The sequence below is a fragment of the Podarcis vaucheri genome (genome assembly GCF_965113315.1).
Source record: "Podarcis vaucheri genome assembly, chromosome: 16".
Classification (NCBI taxonomy): domain Eukaryota; kingdom Metazoa; phylum Chordata; class Lepidosauria; order Squamata; family Lacertidae; genus Podarcis; species Podarcis vaucheri.
In genome coordinates, this window is record NC_138754.1 from 17,732,990 (window position 1) to 17,747,651 (window position 14,662).

Genomic DNA, 14,662 nt, shown 5'->3' on the forward strand with positions numbered 1-14,662 from the left:
CATATATGGGGTAAGGCGATCATGCAGGTAAACTGGTCCCAAGTTAAGGGCTTTATAGAATAATAGCAGCACCTTGAACTTGTCCCAATAGCAAATCAGCAACCAGTGCAGATCTCTGAGCAGAGATGTTATTCACTGACTGGGTCTCACCTGTCAGCAATCATGCTGCAGCAACCTGCACTAACTGCAGCTTCCGGATCAGGGACAAGGGAAGCCCCATACAGAGCACACAGCAGTAATCCAATTCTGAAGGAACCAATGCATGAACCACTGTGGCCAGACTTTCCCGGTCCAGCAACAATTGCAGATGTTGCAGATGCTGTAGTTGGTAAAAGGCCCTTCTAGGCACTGAGGTTCCCTCAGGTCTCCATAATATGAAGTGAGAAGAGTAGCATCTTCAGAAACTAACACAGAGCCATTCACCATCAGGTGTCATGTAGGGTGCAGAGGGCTGGCACAATACCTCCTCTGGTGCCTGGCGAGTCACTGCCAGTACAGACCCCACAGACCTTTATATGAAATTAAGACCTTTTTTTGCCCCAATGTGCCTGACTTTATGCTTGCTTACAATGAACTGCATTTTACCACCCATTTATCTACTTTGGGGAGATCCTTTAGGAGCTCTTCACAATCCCTCTTTTGTTTTAACCACCATGAACAATTCAGTATCATCAGCAAACTTGGCTGCCTCACTGCGCACCTCGAGCTCAAGATGATTTGCAAACCAGGTTTTTTGTGTGTGTGTTTTTAAACACTCCAAAATAGCCCTCCAAAACTCCTCTTGCCCCTGGAATCCTGACTGGCAGCTTTAGGTACGTCTGACATTTTCTCGCCCACTTCTGAGACGCTGTGCTCCAGCGTACCTTAAGTGTGGCTTCCTGTTCTGCCTTTAGACGGGGACTTCAACAGAAGCAGGCAGCAGCGGCATTCAGCGGGCTGAGTCCTTGCCTCTGTGCGTCTTCATCACTGCTCTGGCGGCTTTGACGCCATTATCGCAGCCTTTCCAGTCTGCTTGGCTGTCCTCGTTTTCCTTTGACGGAAAAGCTCCAAAATAAGCCTTGAGACTCTGCCCTTCTAGCTGTCCCATTTTCTAAGACATTATTTTCTAAGACATTCAGACAGACAGGAAGAGACCGTGGTGGTTAAAAAACATGAAGCATCCCGGTGGAGCTCAAAGCTGTCTGCTCAACTTCCTATCAACATAGGTGGCCAGCCGCACCTCCCAAGATCATTTAAGGGCAAGGAGCTGTTGTTGTTGTTGTCTTAAGGGCTGCATCCCCTCAGGGGAAAATGTGGTAGAGGTGGGTGAAACCAATGCAATGGTGGGCAGAGTAAGGAGTCAAAGGTTTGTGGGAAACAGCCCCTTCTCCCTCTCTCCATCCTCATGTTCTACCACACCTGGCAGGTACGAACAACAGAAGAGCCTTCTGGATCTGGCCAATGGCTCATCTAGTCCAGCATCCTGTTCTCACAATGGCCAACCAGATGCCTCCGCTAGGAATCCTGCAACCAGGATTTGAGCTGCTGTGGTTTTCAGCAACTGGTCTTCAGAAGCGTTACTGCCTGTGACCGCAAAGGCAGAGCACAGCCATTGAGGCCAATGGCCACCAATAGTCTCCTCCTCCATGAATTTATCTATTCCTCTTTCAAAGCCATCCCAGGTGGTGGTCATCACTGAGTCCAGTGGGAGTGAGTTTCACAGTCTAACTATGCACACTGAATGAAGAAGGACTTTCTTTAATCTCTCCTGAATGTTGCTTTGTGGGGTGAAGATCACCCTTGACAGAGGCCCAAATTTCTTGCTTTCTTGAAGGGGAGCCCCCCTCCATTCTTTTCAATTCTCTCTGTCTCCGACCTCCCCTCACCTGCACAAAATTAGCCCGAGGGCCAGATGGAGCCCTCAGGCTTCAGCTTCCCCACCTGAGTTCTAAAAGAAGATACTGAAGGCGGAATCTGAAGTTTTCTGCACTCCAATGAGCCCTGGTGAATTGGACCAAAGCCCAGCAGTCTTCAACAGCAGCCAGCCAGGTGCTGCAGGGAAGCCCATAAGCATGGCAGGGAGGCTTGTCGGGTCTTTGGGCTGCTGCCAGCTTGTACTCAAGAGCTATTTGGATGGGGATTCCGTTTGGCTCCAGCTCTCAGGCATAGTCCTCGGACTCTCGGCTCAAGAATTCCCGGAGGCTTCATTCCAAAAATCAGCATGTACATAACTCAAGATACAGGCCACACAGTCAACAGTGCAGAAGCAAGGCTTTTAAGCATCCCGGCTCTCACTGGAGGATGAAGAACTGCCAAAATGCTCAAAATGGTATGAGGAAGGACCTCAGCTCAGGGGCAGAGCATCAGCTGTGTATGGAGAAAGTCCCCGGTTCAAGCTATGGTAGGGTGAGGAGAATCCAAAATCCTGAGACACTGCCAGTCCATGTCGACAATGCTGAGCTAGATGGACCAATGGTCTGACTCAGGATAAGGCAGATTTCTAGGTTCCAGCATGGTATGGAGCAAAATAGGGTCCAATGGCACAACAGGGTTTCTTCATGGTGAAGCAAGCTGAGCAGTTGATCCAGCAAGAGACACATTCCCTCGTCCCCCACGGTAAAGGAGCAGGGCAGGCACAACTTCAGTGTGACAATTAGGATGTTCCTTTAGGCAGGGCAAGCCAACGGGAACTTTCTCTGGTGGGCTATGCTGGTGTCTCCAAGTCCGAGGTGACAGAGGAGGCATCAGCAGCAGCAGCAGCTCTGAACCACACTGAGTTCCCCAGACTTATAAGCCAAGTTCCCCAGGCTTATAACTTGTTTCGAACCTTCTTCATGAATGGAGTTGTCTCTAACAATAGAAAATTTACATACATTAATTTCTATCTTGTCTCATTATGAGTTACATGTTTTAAAGCCTGGGGAACTTGTAGCGGAGCAAGGGGGAAGTCGTGAAGTAACGCACCCTGCATCTGCAACCAAACAAGGAATCAAACAAACAAGCAAAGCCTTTACCATGTTTTCTGAGTGCAGTTTTGAATTGCGTGCTATAGTGAATACTGCATTTACCCCCTTTCTCAAGAATTGTGTTTGGGGCATCTAGAAGCAGCAACTGGGCAGGGATGCCTCCTGGTGGGCTACTTGGACCACCCTCCCTGCCAACAGTCTCCTCAATCTCCTTTGACGCCTCCTCTCCCTCTGGTGGATCCTGCTAGGACCGCTCCTTCTCATTTGTCACCACAGGAGCCATGACAACATTGGCCTCACCAGGCTCTTTCATTTTCACCAGAAATGCTGAGAACAGAACCTCAGACCTTCTGCATACAAGGCTTGTTCCCTGCCCAGTTGCTTCACCATCTAAGTCAGACGCTCTCCAGACGTTCTGGACTACAACTCCCATCAGGCCCTGCCAGCATGGCTGTTTTGGCTGGAATCGATGGAAGCTGGAGACCTTCTGCCTTCAAGACACAGAAGTGCTTCCCCTCCCCCTCCCCCCACAAGAAAGTGGCAAACCAAATGTCAGTCCTGGATATGTGGGCTTAGCCATGCGGAGCCATGGGATAGTTTGTTGGCAGCCCTGAGAGTGAAAGAGAGAGATTTTGCCAGCTTGCGAGTACCCAAGGGATTGAGAAGGGCCTGGAGAGTGACAGAAAACTGGGAAGCTGAAGACAGGCAGGGTAAAGCAGGCCCGAAAACAAGCTGCAGATTACAGGGGGAAAGGGGGGGAATCAAAGGCAAAAGCCCAATTAGGAAAGAAAAGGGCTTTGCCACTGCAAAGGAGCTTCCAGGTCATGAGCCTTCCGGATGTGACTTGGCAAACCAGCAGGTGGGGAGGATGCCTGACAACCCAACTCAAGCTGTTTTTCAAAAGCAAACCTAAAATGTTAACAATGTGGAGAACACAGATGATGGCTCTCGCTTTAATGCCAAATCTACTTGATCCTCACCCCCCACACACACTCTAAAGGACAGGAGAGCCCAAGTGGCATTTGCCTGTATTCATTCCTCGCCCGACAAGCTTCTCCATTTCTTGCCCACTCCACACAACCCCTTTGCCTCCACCATCAGAGACATTCAGATTGCAGCCTCCTTAGCCCGTTCTCTTAGGAAACACTGTATTTATAAGAAATCAATCTCTTAGTGTGGCAGCACCTACAGTCTGGAACTCCCTGCCTATTGACATCAGGCAGGAGCCTTTACTGTACTATTTTCAGTGCCTGCTAAAGACATTTCTGTTTAGACAAGTCCACCTAGATATGTAAGTATGTACAGATATGTAGAATGCTGACATGTGTTTTAATCTGCTTTTACTTTATTGCTTTTTTAAAAAAGTTTTAAAAGAGTTGGTTTTTTACTCCTTTTACTGGTAATGTTATTCTCTTTGTAAACCACCTTGAGGGTTGGTGTGGTTTTTGGTTTTTTTAACACAATCAAACAGCATACAAATTGTATGAAACAAATTAAAAATAAATAAAAATGTTGCGTGGAGTGCAGTCATTCAGAATGCCAGGGTTGGACTTGGCTCGCCTTGGATTCAAAATCCCACTCTAACCTGAAGCTTGCTGGGTCAGAAAAACCCGATATCTGATCCTAATCATCTCTAGTTAAGAGGGGTCAGGATCTTTCCCAGCTTTGCTCTCAGAGAAACTTTTAACTAGAGACTGCTTTAAATAAGTTCAAGTCTCCAAGGTCAGAGGAATTACATCCCAGAGTGCTGGAAGAACCAGCAGGTGTTATTTCAGAGCTGCTGCCTGAAATCTTTAAGAATCCTTGGGAAACAGATGAGATGCTGCAGAACTGGAGATGGGCAAATGTTGTCTTCAAAAGGGGGAGAGGGGAAGCAATCCCCAGATGAAGGGCAGTATATGAAGTACCGTAAGTAAATAATGGTAAATGACAAATTCTGAATACCAGAGGGGAGAGTGCCCTCGTGCTCAAATCCTGCTTGCTCGTTTCCCACAGGCATCTAGGTTGGGAATTGAGAGAACAGGAATGCTAGACTAGATGGGCCATTGGCCTGATCAAGCAGATTCTACTCATGTTCTTGCAGAGTTTTGTTTTTAAAGACGCTGCTTATTGCTTTCTTTTCTATTGTGTGATGCATAGAGATGATTTTTAAATGTTATATGGTTTAGAAATGCTTTTAAACAAACATGTAAGTGAGGCTGGCCAGGGAACAGTCTGTCTGGAAACACACACACACACACACACACACACACAAACCACGGATGCTGCTTTGAGCTCTGCTGCAGAATTGGGAGGATTTAAATGCAGCAAATTAAAGAAATAATGCTGTCTTGTCTTTCCCATCCAGCTGTTCTACTTATGCTTCAAGTCTCTCTCTCGCTGCCCCCCCCCATCCCCACAATCCCCCAAAGAACTATTAGGAGGGAGAGAGAGAGAGGGAAGAAGGGAGGGAGAGATTACGAAGTGCTATCACCCACAGCGCCAACAGCCTCTAAGTCACTGGGGCAAGCAGCTCCAAGTCGGCTGATCCTGGCAATCATATATAACACCCTGAAGTTTTTATTAATACAGCCAAGGTTGAGAGGGTTTGTTGCTCCAGGTTTCAGGGGTGCGGTTTGCCCCTCAAGCCAAGGCTGCAGCTCCGTCAAACCCCCCCACCCCCCATGCTGCCATTTAAACAAAAATAGGAGGAAGGAGGTGTCTTTGTGGGGGGAGTGGATGGATCTTCCTGCTGGAGCTGTTTAGCAATGCATTTAAGGATATAGGAGCATTGTGAGGGGGGCGGAGAGGCAAGGGAGGAGCTTTGTCTGTCTGAGGAGCAACCACACTGCCCTCTAGTGACCAGCATGCCACAGAGGCATAGTTTTGGGGCCATGTCAGAGGGATGGGTATCCATAGGTAAATAAACGAGATGTCCAACTGGAAGCAGGTTTAGGGATCAGTCCAACTCCTCCTCTTGGCTCCCCTCATTCTTTCCTGGGCAGGGGGGTTGTTCTACCTTTTAATCTATTCCCACTTTGTAAAGCGACAAGATATGATGGTTCCCTTATTCAACAAGGAGCAAAAGTGGGTGGGGCAATGGATATGACTCTCGCCATTGTGCAGTGGGCCAACTTCTGGCCATGCCAACGTCAGGTTTCTGCACACATGCATTGATGCCAAGTCCCAGGCACTGCCCCAGTTCAAAGGTACATTTCAGCCAGGCAAAAGCACCTGACAAAGCCACAGAAAGACTCAGTGGTGGGCATGGCTTGGGTTGGCTGCAGCAACTCTGCCTTAAAGGATGGGGAGGCAGGGCAAGCATCCAGATCAAGGGGCGTAATAGTACCACTCTGTTCTGCCTTGGTCAGACCCCACGTGCAGTCTTGTGTCCACTTCTAGGTACCACAGTTTAAGAAGGATATTGACAAGCTGGAAGGTGTGTAGAGGAGGGTGACTGAGATGATAAAGGGTCTGGAAACCAAGCCTTAAGGTTGAGGGAGTTGGGTATGTTTAGAATGGAGAAGAGCTGCTCCAGAGGGTAGGACCCAAGTCAACAAATTCAAATAACAGGAAAAGGAGATTCAGACTAAACATTAGGAAGAACTTTCTGGTGCTAAGAGCTGTGGAACGGACTCTCTCGGAAAGTGGTGGACTCTCCTTCATCAGAGATTTTTAAACAAAGGTTGGAAGGTTATCTGTCAGGGATTCTTTAGTTGTGGTTCCTGCATTGCCAGGGGTTGGACTAGATGACCCTCAGGATCCCTTCCAACTCTACAATTCTTTGATGCTATAGACCCAAGCTACTCGCAGGAATGCCAATTTGCTTTCCCCAGTCCCGAGGCTCAGGACAGCAACCGTGTGAATGTCTCTGTCTGCCCCACTCTTCAAAAGGGGAGCTCAGCTGGAGTGCCAAGTATTGGGACAACATCTTAGCTTACACCTAGCCAGGAACCTGTTAGAGCTTCAATATAACTGCTGACTTGTGCACCTTGTAAGCCGATCAACATTTGGGCATTGCGGTGAATTCTGTAATAAAGCCTTCGACCATAATACAGCCGAGAGAGTCCTGGAGCTGCATCTTCAAGCAAGAGCCAGGACAGGAGCAAACCTTGGCAAGGCCCAGCAAAAGTGGTTCCTGAATGCAGCACCTGCCATTTTTTAAATGGGGGTGGTGGTTCTACTTCCTTCTTTACAATGAAACCAAAATATCGTTCGGCTGGGAAAGATTTTCCTTTAGAAGCCCTGCTGTTCTGTCTCTGATAGTGGCCCTGCCCCAGTGTTCTGTCTCTGATAGTGGCCAGCCAGATGATCCCAAGAGAACTGCAAGTGCAACATGAAGGCAACACACACAGACACACAGACACCTCCTGCAAGCCCCTGTTGAGCTACTGCCTTGGGACACGGAGCTGCCACTAAGATCCCTTGGCTAAACACCCTCTACATATGCCTCACCTTCCTGACAACATCTTGCATCAACCGTTTGGTCTTGCTAATGGTGAAGTGACCTTGAAACACTCCGCTGAGAATCAGTGAACAGGAATGTTCTTCTCCCCCTCCCCCATCCCAATTCCCTTTGTGCTTGGTCTTTAGGGAGAAAAGAGAAAGAGTGAGATTCTACTCCCTGCTCTCAGCATGCTAGAATTCAGATCACTGATGGGTCCTTCTTTGCACAATGCAAAAGAATGGAATTTCCTTCCTTCCTTTGGGAGCTAAAAGCCTTTCAAAATGATGAGACAAATGCACGATGGAGGAGGAAGTCTTCAGCGGCTATTAGCCAACATAGCAAAATGGAATCTGTATGTACATAGAGTGTCTACCTTAGAATACCAAATACTGGGGGTGAAAGGCTGGGGAGGACCCCTTGCCTTTCTGCCTTTCCTGGAACATCTGGCCGGCTGCTGAGACAGGGTGCTGAAAGACTTTTGGAAGAGCCTGCCAATCATGAAGAATCAGAGCCCACCGCCTCATTTTGACACTCGGCATTAATTTGGGGGTTGGAATAAATGATCATCAAGTCCCATTTCCCAAACGTTCTTCAGCTGAGTTGACTCGAGCCCTGAACTCTGGCTGCAACAATGGTGTTTCTGCCAACCTGCTTCTCTGCAGAGCTGTCCCCTCACCCCATCCCAAAAATATGCTGGTACCATGCAAAAAAATTGGGGAGGGGAGCAGAAGCAAATAGAAAGCAGCCTTATAGTGAATAACACCATTGGCCCATCTTGCTCAGTACTGTCTACTGTTTAGGCAAGAGTCACTCGCAGCCCTACTTGGGAGATGCCACTGGGGAATGAATCTGGGGCCTTCTGCATTGCCAAGCAGATGCTCTGCCACTGAGCTCCAGCTCATCTCCTTAAAAAAGTCCTGCTTCCTGTACAATTCGTTACGCCGGTGTGCTCATTCCCTTAATTGCTCTGTGCCTTCCTGTCGCTTGTCACTGTGCGAGGAGCAGAGCTCTGGGTGGGGAGAGAATTTCTCCATCTTCCCGCATCTCTGGCAAAGATGGCACACACTGTTTGCACACGGTAGGTCAGAAGAGGTAAATAAAACAAAGCATAACTGGGTTCGTGCCTGTACACAGGCAGGCAGGCATGAGAAGACACACTTACAAAGGATACTGGGAAATAATAATAATAATAATAATTGCACCTCTGTGCCAGTCAGAAACATGTCAAGGCCAAACACACAAACAAACCTTGCCTTTCTTCAGCATTTCCTCCCAATAGCTTCACAGCTTCACAACAGTGAAGACCCACACACATCCATCTCCCTGCTGTAAAGTGAGGTTGGCATGGCCAAGGTCCTTTTAAGCATCGCTTGTTCCAGCAGAGAACATCACTCTCCCTCCCTGAAAGCTGCCACAGATACCTGGCCGGTCCACTTCTAACTTTCCCTTGATATGAACGAAAGAGGCTGCTTTATACTACATCAGACCATTGGTCTATTTAGTTCAGTACTGCCGACATGGGGTGGCAGTGGCTCTCTGGGTTTTGGATGGTAGCATTCCTTCTTTTCATTGAAGCCAAAATATCATTTGGCTGGGAAAGATTTTCCTTAAGGACACCAGAGCAGTCCTGCTGGGAGAGAACAGTCCAAGGGCTGAGCACACACAGCACTGACACGGAACAGAAACAGGGAGACGTGCTCACATCCCTGGCATGGAGGGCAAGTTGTAAGGAAACCTGTGGCACAGATTGGGGAGAGGAGTCTACGGACGCACTTATATCCCCTTTAAGAGCCGCTGAATAGAGAGACTCCCAGGCAGCTTATTGGAGCTCCAAAGAGAGGTAGGTGTGTGTGTTACTTTGTTCTGGCATGAGTCACTGAACTCAATTCCCTGTGCTGCTGGTGTCCTAGTCAGGAGAGAGCAGAGGCCAAGTCTTTGCTGGGAAATGGCACCTCCAGGGATGGGGCCATCACTTTGATGGAAAGCTCGGGAGCTCTTCTGCTCCACCTGGGAGGGGGCTTGTAAAAAGCTTCTATCGCAGGCACCAGTGATGTTCAGACAGCTGATTAGCTCCATATTCAGGGACTGATCCAAGCAGAAAAAGCTGGGAGGATGGAACCAATCTCACAGAATTGGATAGTTGGAGATGAACCCAGGGGTCATCTAGTCCAACTCACTAAAATGAAGGAAAATGAAGGAATCGCACCTGAAGAAGCTGTGACAAAAGGCCTAGCCACCCCTGCTTAAAAGCCCCCAGTGAAGGAGTCCACCACCTTTTGAGGGAGTCTGTTCTCTTCAGTTGTCTCTTTCCACCATCCCCTCTTTCTCCTCTGTGAATTACCATGGAGTTGGAGGACCAGACAAGCAATTGTGAACTAGAAAAAGAGGCAGACCTTCTCTTTTATGGATTATAGGGTGCAGCTGAAAGCCAACAGATCTGCCATCAGCGATTGGGAGAGAAGGACAGAGGCTAAAATTCCTGAATTCTCTTCCTAGTCTTCTTACCAATAGGTTCAGCGGTTGCAAAAGAGACCACACATGCCCCTTGTAGAAACAGGGTTCCTGCGGCTCTAGAGATGCAGGCAAGCATCTGTGCACCTAGATCCTGGGAGCCTTTGGGCACTCAGGCTCAAATCCCAGCACAGCACAGCAGGGGCTGGCAGCATGACCAATATATCACATCTCCTCTTCTCCCCACTGTTTGGTAAAATGCATCTTTCAAAACCTATCCGTGCATCAACACTGGAATGACACTTCCAAGTTCATGGCTGCAATGCTTTCACAGCAAGGCAAGGCAATAGCATGGCTTTACCTCCCACAACCCAGGGAGGCCATAAAGCCCTCCTCCTCTCTCCTCCCCCCTCTTCCCCTCCCCACATCCCTCTGGGGGCAGCTGCCAGATTCTCAGCTGCAGGCTTAGCAATTAATCCGGATGGTGCTGGATGGCAGCAGAGTCCCCATCGTCCCTCTGCAGATGAGCTGGCCAGCAGCGCAAATGCATGGCCCAGAGGTGGCACCTGGCCAAGAAGGCACTTTAGTTTGTCTCGCAAAAGCCCAGGCTGCCAGTCGAGAGCGAGTGATAGCAGGATCCCTCTCCCCCAGGACGCTGGTGCTTGTACACAGTGGCAGGCACCCAAACGCACGAAAGTGTATGGATCTACCTCCAAGGCCCTGCTCTGACTGGTGGCAGCTCTCTGGGGTCTCAGACAAAGGTCTTCCTCAACCCTGAGACCCTTTTTGACAAGCGATGCCAGAGATGGCTTCTGGAGACCTTTCTGTATGCCAAGCATGTCACTTCCAGTAAGCCCTTTCCCTATTTTTTAGAACAGGATCAAAATTGGGGCTCTTCTCTCCCCACCATATACTGTCTGGATCAGACTTTTGACAACTGGATGCCCTCCAGATGTTTTGGACTACGACTTCCACTTGCCTCGGGCAGCACAGCCATTTTGGACTGCAACTCCTATCTGCCTCGGGCAGCCAGGCCATCTCAGACTACAACTCCCAGGAGTCCCAGGCAGTACATCCATAGGATGCTGAGGGTGATGAGAACGTAGCCATCCTAGCTGCAGCTGATGGGAGTTGTAGCCCGAGATGGTCAAAATGGAGGGCACTCTTGCCTGGATGCAGAGTTCCCAACAGAAAGCCAGTGGTGGTGTAGTGGTTAGAGAGTCGGACTAGGACCTGGGAGATGAGGATTCAAATCTCCACTCAGCCATTTAGCTTGCTGGGTTATACTGGTCTAGTCTCTCATCCTTGCCTAACTCACAGGGTTGTTGTGTGGATTAAATGGGGGGGGGGAACTATGTACGCCACCTTCGGCTCCTTGGAGAAAAAGTTGGAATATAAATGCAGTAAACAAAGGAACATGGCTGTCCTCTGGAGCTCTCACCTGCTTTGCCAGCTTGACGGCATCGTTGGTGAGTTTGGAGCGCAGCTGGGAGTCGAGGTGGGCGGCAGGTGCAATCTCCACAACCTTCTGGTGCCGCCTCTGGATGGAGCAGTCTCTCTCGTACAGGTGCACCACATTCCCATATTTGTCACCTGCCCAAGGGAGGAGCAGAGGGGAGGTTTTACCGGAAATCATGGTGGGTGGGTGGGGGTGTGTTACTCTTGTGCTCAGGTCCTGCTTGCTGGTTTCCCACTGGGGCATCTGGTTGGCCACTGTGAGAACAGGCTGCTTGACTAGGTGGGCCATTGGCCTGACCCAGCAGGGCTCTTCTGATATTCTTATGAATATAGCTTGCAAGCAAATTAATTGGTTGGATTAATCAAGTAAAAAAAAAAAAGCAAAAAAGCAAGCCTGTAGACAGACTAACAAGGCACCGCTGAGTAATCAAGAAGCGCACTGTTTCATATTACCAATATTTATTTCACATTAATACAAGTACTAACCTTCCCTTCCTTTCTTCTCTCTCTCTCTCAAAGGAAAGAGTGCCCCTTCCAAGTTTGGCACCAGCTGGCACCATCTAATAACAAAACATTCAGCTCCCTTTGGACCTATTGTTTCATTAACGCCAATCAATTAATCACTTGATTAAAGTTCATGCAATTATGTGACTTCTTTAAATTGGGTGGCAGGCCTGTTTTTCGCATATCTTCCTCTCTGGCCTAGTTCACACATCACTTTGACCATAGTTGAGCTATATGTAAGCTGATTTATGGTTTAAATACGAAGGCACAGTGTTCTGGTGCTTTGGAGCTAAAATTATGGCCCTGGGTTCTGATATAACGCTTAGCCAGACCATGGCTTAACTACCAGCAGCAGGAGGAGCAGCAGGAGAGGAGTGAAGGGCCCACAATTTTAGCCCCATAGCACCAGAACTCTCTGTGTGTTCACCTTTAAACCAAAGTTTAGTTAACTGTGATTTAAAGTGATGTGTGAACTAGGCTCCCCCCCCTCTCTCCCACACACACACTTATTTATTGCCTTCAAGATGCTTTTGTCCTCCTTGAACCCTGAGAATGGGAACAGTTGGGAATAAATTCAGCAAGCTGAGCAGGAGTGTACTGACTTGCCCCAAACCCTCTGGACAAATTGTCTCCCTCCCTGCCTGTGGCACCAACATCCTTCATTGCCACCTCATTGACAGCAGTTCACATAAGAAACACAAACATACCCAAAATCTGGACTTCGATGTGTCTTGGCTTCTCCACAAACTTCTCCACAAACAGAGCCCCATTCCCAAATGCGGACAGAGCCTCCGAAAAGGCCCGGGTGTAGTTTTCCTCCAGCTCCTGCAGGGAGAAGATGGTAATGGTGTTATCTGCAGTTAAAGTTACCTCTCTTTCAAATCAGAACCAGTGAAGGCAGTGAAGGTCCTGTGTGAGTGCCTGGAGGCGGTTGGAGGTTGGATGGCGGCTAACAGATTGAGGTTGAATCCTGACAAGAAAGAAGTACTGTTTTGGAGGGACAGGAGGCGGGCAGGTGTGGAGGATTCCCTGGTCCTGAATGGGGTAACTGTGCCCCTGAAGGACCAGGTGCACAGCCTGGGAGTCATTTTGGACTCACAGCTGTCCATGGAGGCACAGGTCAAATCTGTATCCAGGGCAGCTGTTTACCAGCTCCATCTGGTACGCAGACTGAGACCCTATCTGCCTGCGGACTGCCTCGCCAGAGTGGTGCATGCTCTGGTTATCTCCCGCTTGGATTACTGCAATGCGCTCTACGTGGGGCTACCTTTGAAGGTGACCCGGAAACTACAACTAATCCAGAACGTGGCAGCTAGACTGGTGACTGGGAGCGGCCGCAGAGACCACATAACACCGGTCTTGAAAGACCTACATTGGCTCCCAGTACGTTTCCGAGCACAATTCAAAGTGTTGGTGCTGACCTTTAAAGCCCTAAACGGCCTTGGTCCAGTATATCTGAAGGAGCGTCTCCACCCCCATCGTTCTACCCAGACACTGAGGTCCAGCACCGAGGGCCTTCTGGCGGTTCCCTCACTGTGAGAAGCCAAGTTACAGGGAACTAGGCAGAGGGCCTTCTCGGTAGTGGCGCCTGCCCTGTGGAACGCCCTCCCACCAGATGTCAAAGAGAACAACAACTACCAAGCTTTTAGAAGACATCTGAAGGCAGCCCTGTTTCGGGAAGCTTTTAATGTTTGATGTATTATAGTATTTTAATATTCTTTTGGAAGCCGCCCAGAGTGGCTGGGGATGCCCAGCCAGATGGGCGGGGTATAAATAATAAATTATTATTATTATTATTATTATTATTATTATTATTATTATTATTATTATTATTATTAAAGTGAGTGGAAGGTGGGATGCTTTTGCTCCAACTGGCTGCCCAAGGCCCCAGAACGAAAGACGGAAGAAGGGAGGATGGAAGGAAAGCTGAGGACTGTCACTGATGCCTCTTCTCAGACTTCCCCTGCCTTCTCAGCATCTCCCGTCTGATGAGAGATTCTGTAAGACCCGTCCATTTCTTGCACACACCCTACCCCAGCCTCACCTCCACACACACACTTTTTATTCTTGCAAGCAAGCAATATGCTCAGGGTCCTTTGCAGGCTGGTGTTTGGGTTTTTTGTAGTACCATCCTGCAATATGCCATGGACGCATTAATATTGCACTTGTGGTGGATTTGTGCTGGGCCATCCAATGTCTCCCCAACACTATTGTCTTGGCTCCTGCTGCATGAAGGACTTGAATTTGGATCTTGTTTTCTACTATAGAAGAAAGCAAAGCAAGGAGCACCAGCCAGCGCAGGGCACGACTAGGTGAGCTAAAATGTTGATCCAACAGTTGACACGCCCCCCCTGGGCTCCTGCTCTAAAGGAGAGGAATAGGCACAGCAGGGGGTTGGACTAGACGACGATTTGGAACCCTTCCAACTCTACAATTCTATGATTCGAAGCAGGATGCAGCTTGGGGTTGTGCCTGCAAATGGGAACTTCACCCTGGGGACTGTTTGTGCTGGCGTCTCTGTGTCCCAGGTAAGAGAGGAGGTGACAGTGATGAATCAGAGCCAAACTGGGTGTTGGACGCTTCCCGGAAGGGCAGAGTCTCATCAGCAGTGACTGGCTTCAGAGACGGTGCCAGGGAGGGCGAGACAGGGAATGGCCAGCAAGGTAACAACCCACTGGGTCCCTCCCCAGAATCAGATTCCTTGCCTGTCAATTGCCTCCTCTGACACCTCAGATGACCCTGGGATCCTGAGGCGGTTCTCCCATACCTGCTGAGTCCCTCCTCAGTCTCATCACTGGGCACCTCCTCAAATTCTCCCCACCCCTCGTGTCCCAATCGGACCATCCCCTCCAGGATGTTGTCTCAGTAGTCACTGCCC

At 49.1% G+C, this 14,662-nt stretch overlaps 1 protein-coding gene across 12 annotated transcripts in view; it reads right to left on the reverse strand.

The window, feature by feature from the left end:
* Nucleotides 1–14,662, reverse strand: part of PC (pyruvate carboxylase) — a 256,716-nt gene that overhangs the window by 173,563 nt on the left and 68,491 nt on the right. For all 12 annotated transcript variants that reach the window (XM_082203891.1, XM_082203884.1, XM_082203887.1 and 9 more), the window contains 2 exons: nt 12,492–12,609; nt 11,264–11,415 (listed from right to left, as the gene is read on the reverse strand). In XM_082203891.1, the coding sequence (XP_082060017.1) occupies nt 11,264–11,415; nt 12,492–12,609 (270 nt within the window). The remainder of the gene's footprint in view (nt 1–11,263; nt 11,416–12,491; nt 12,610–14,662) is intronic.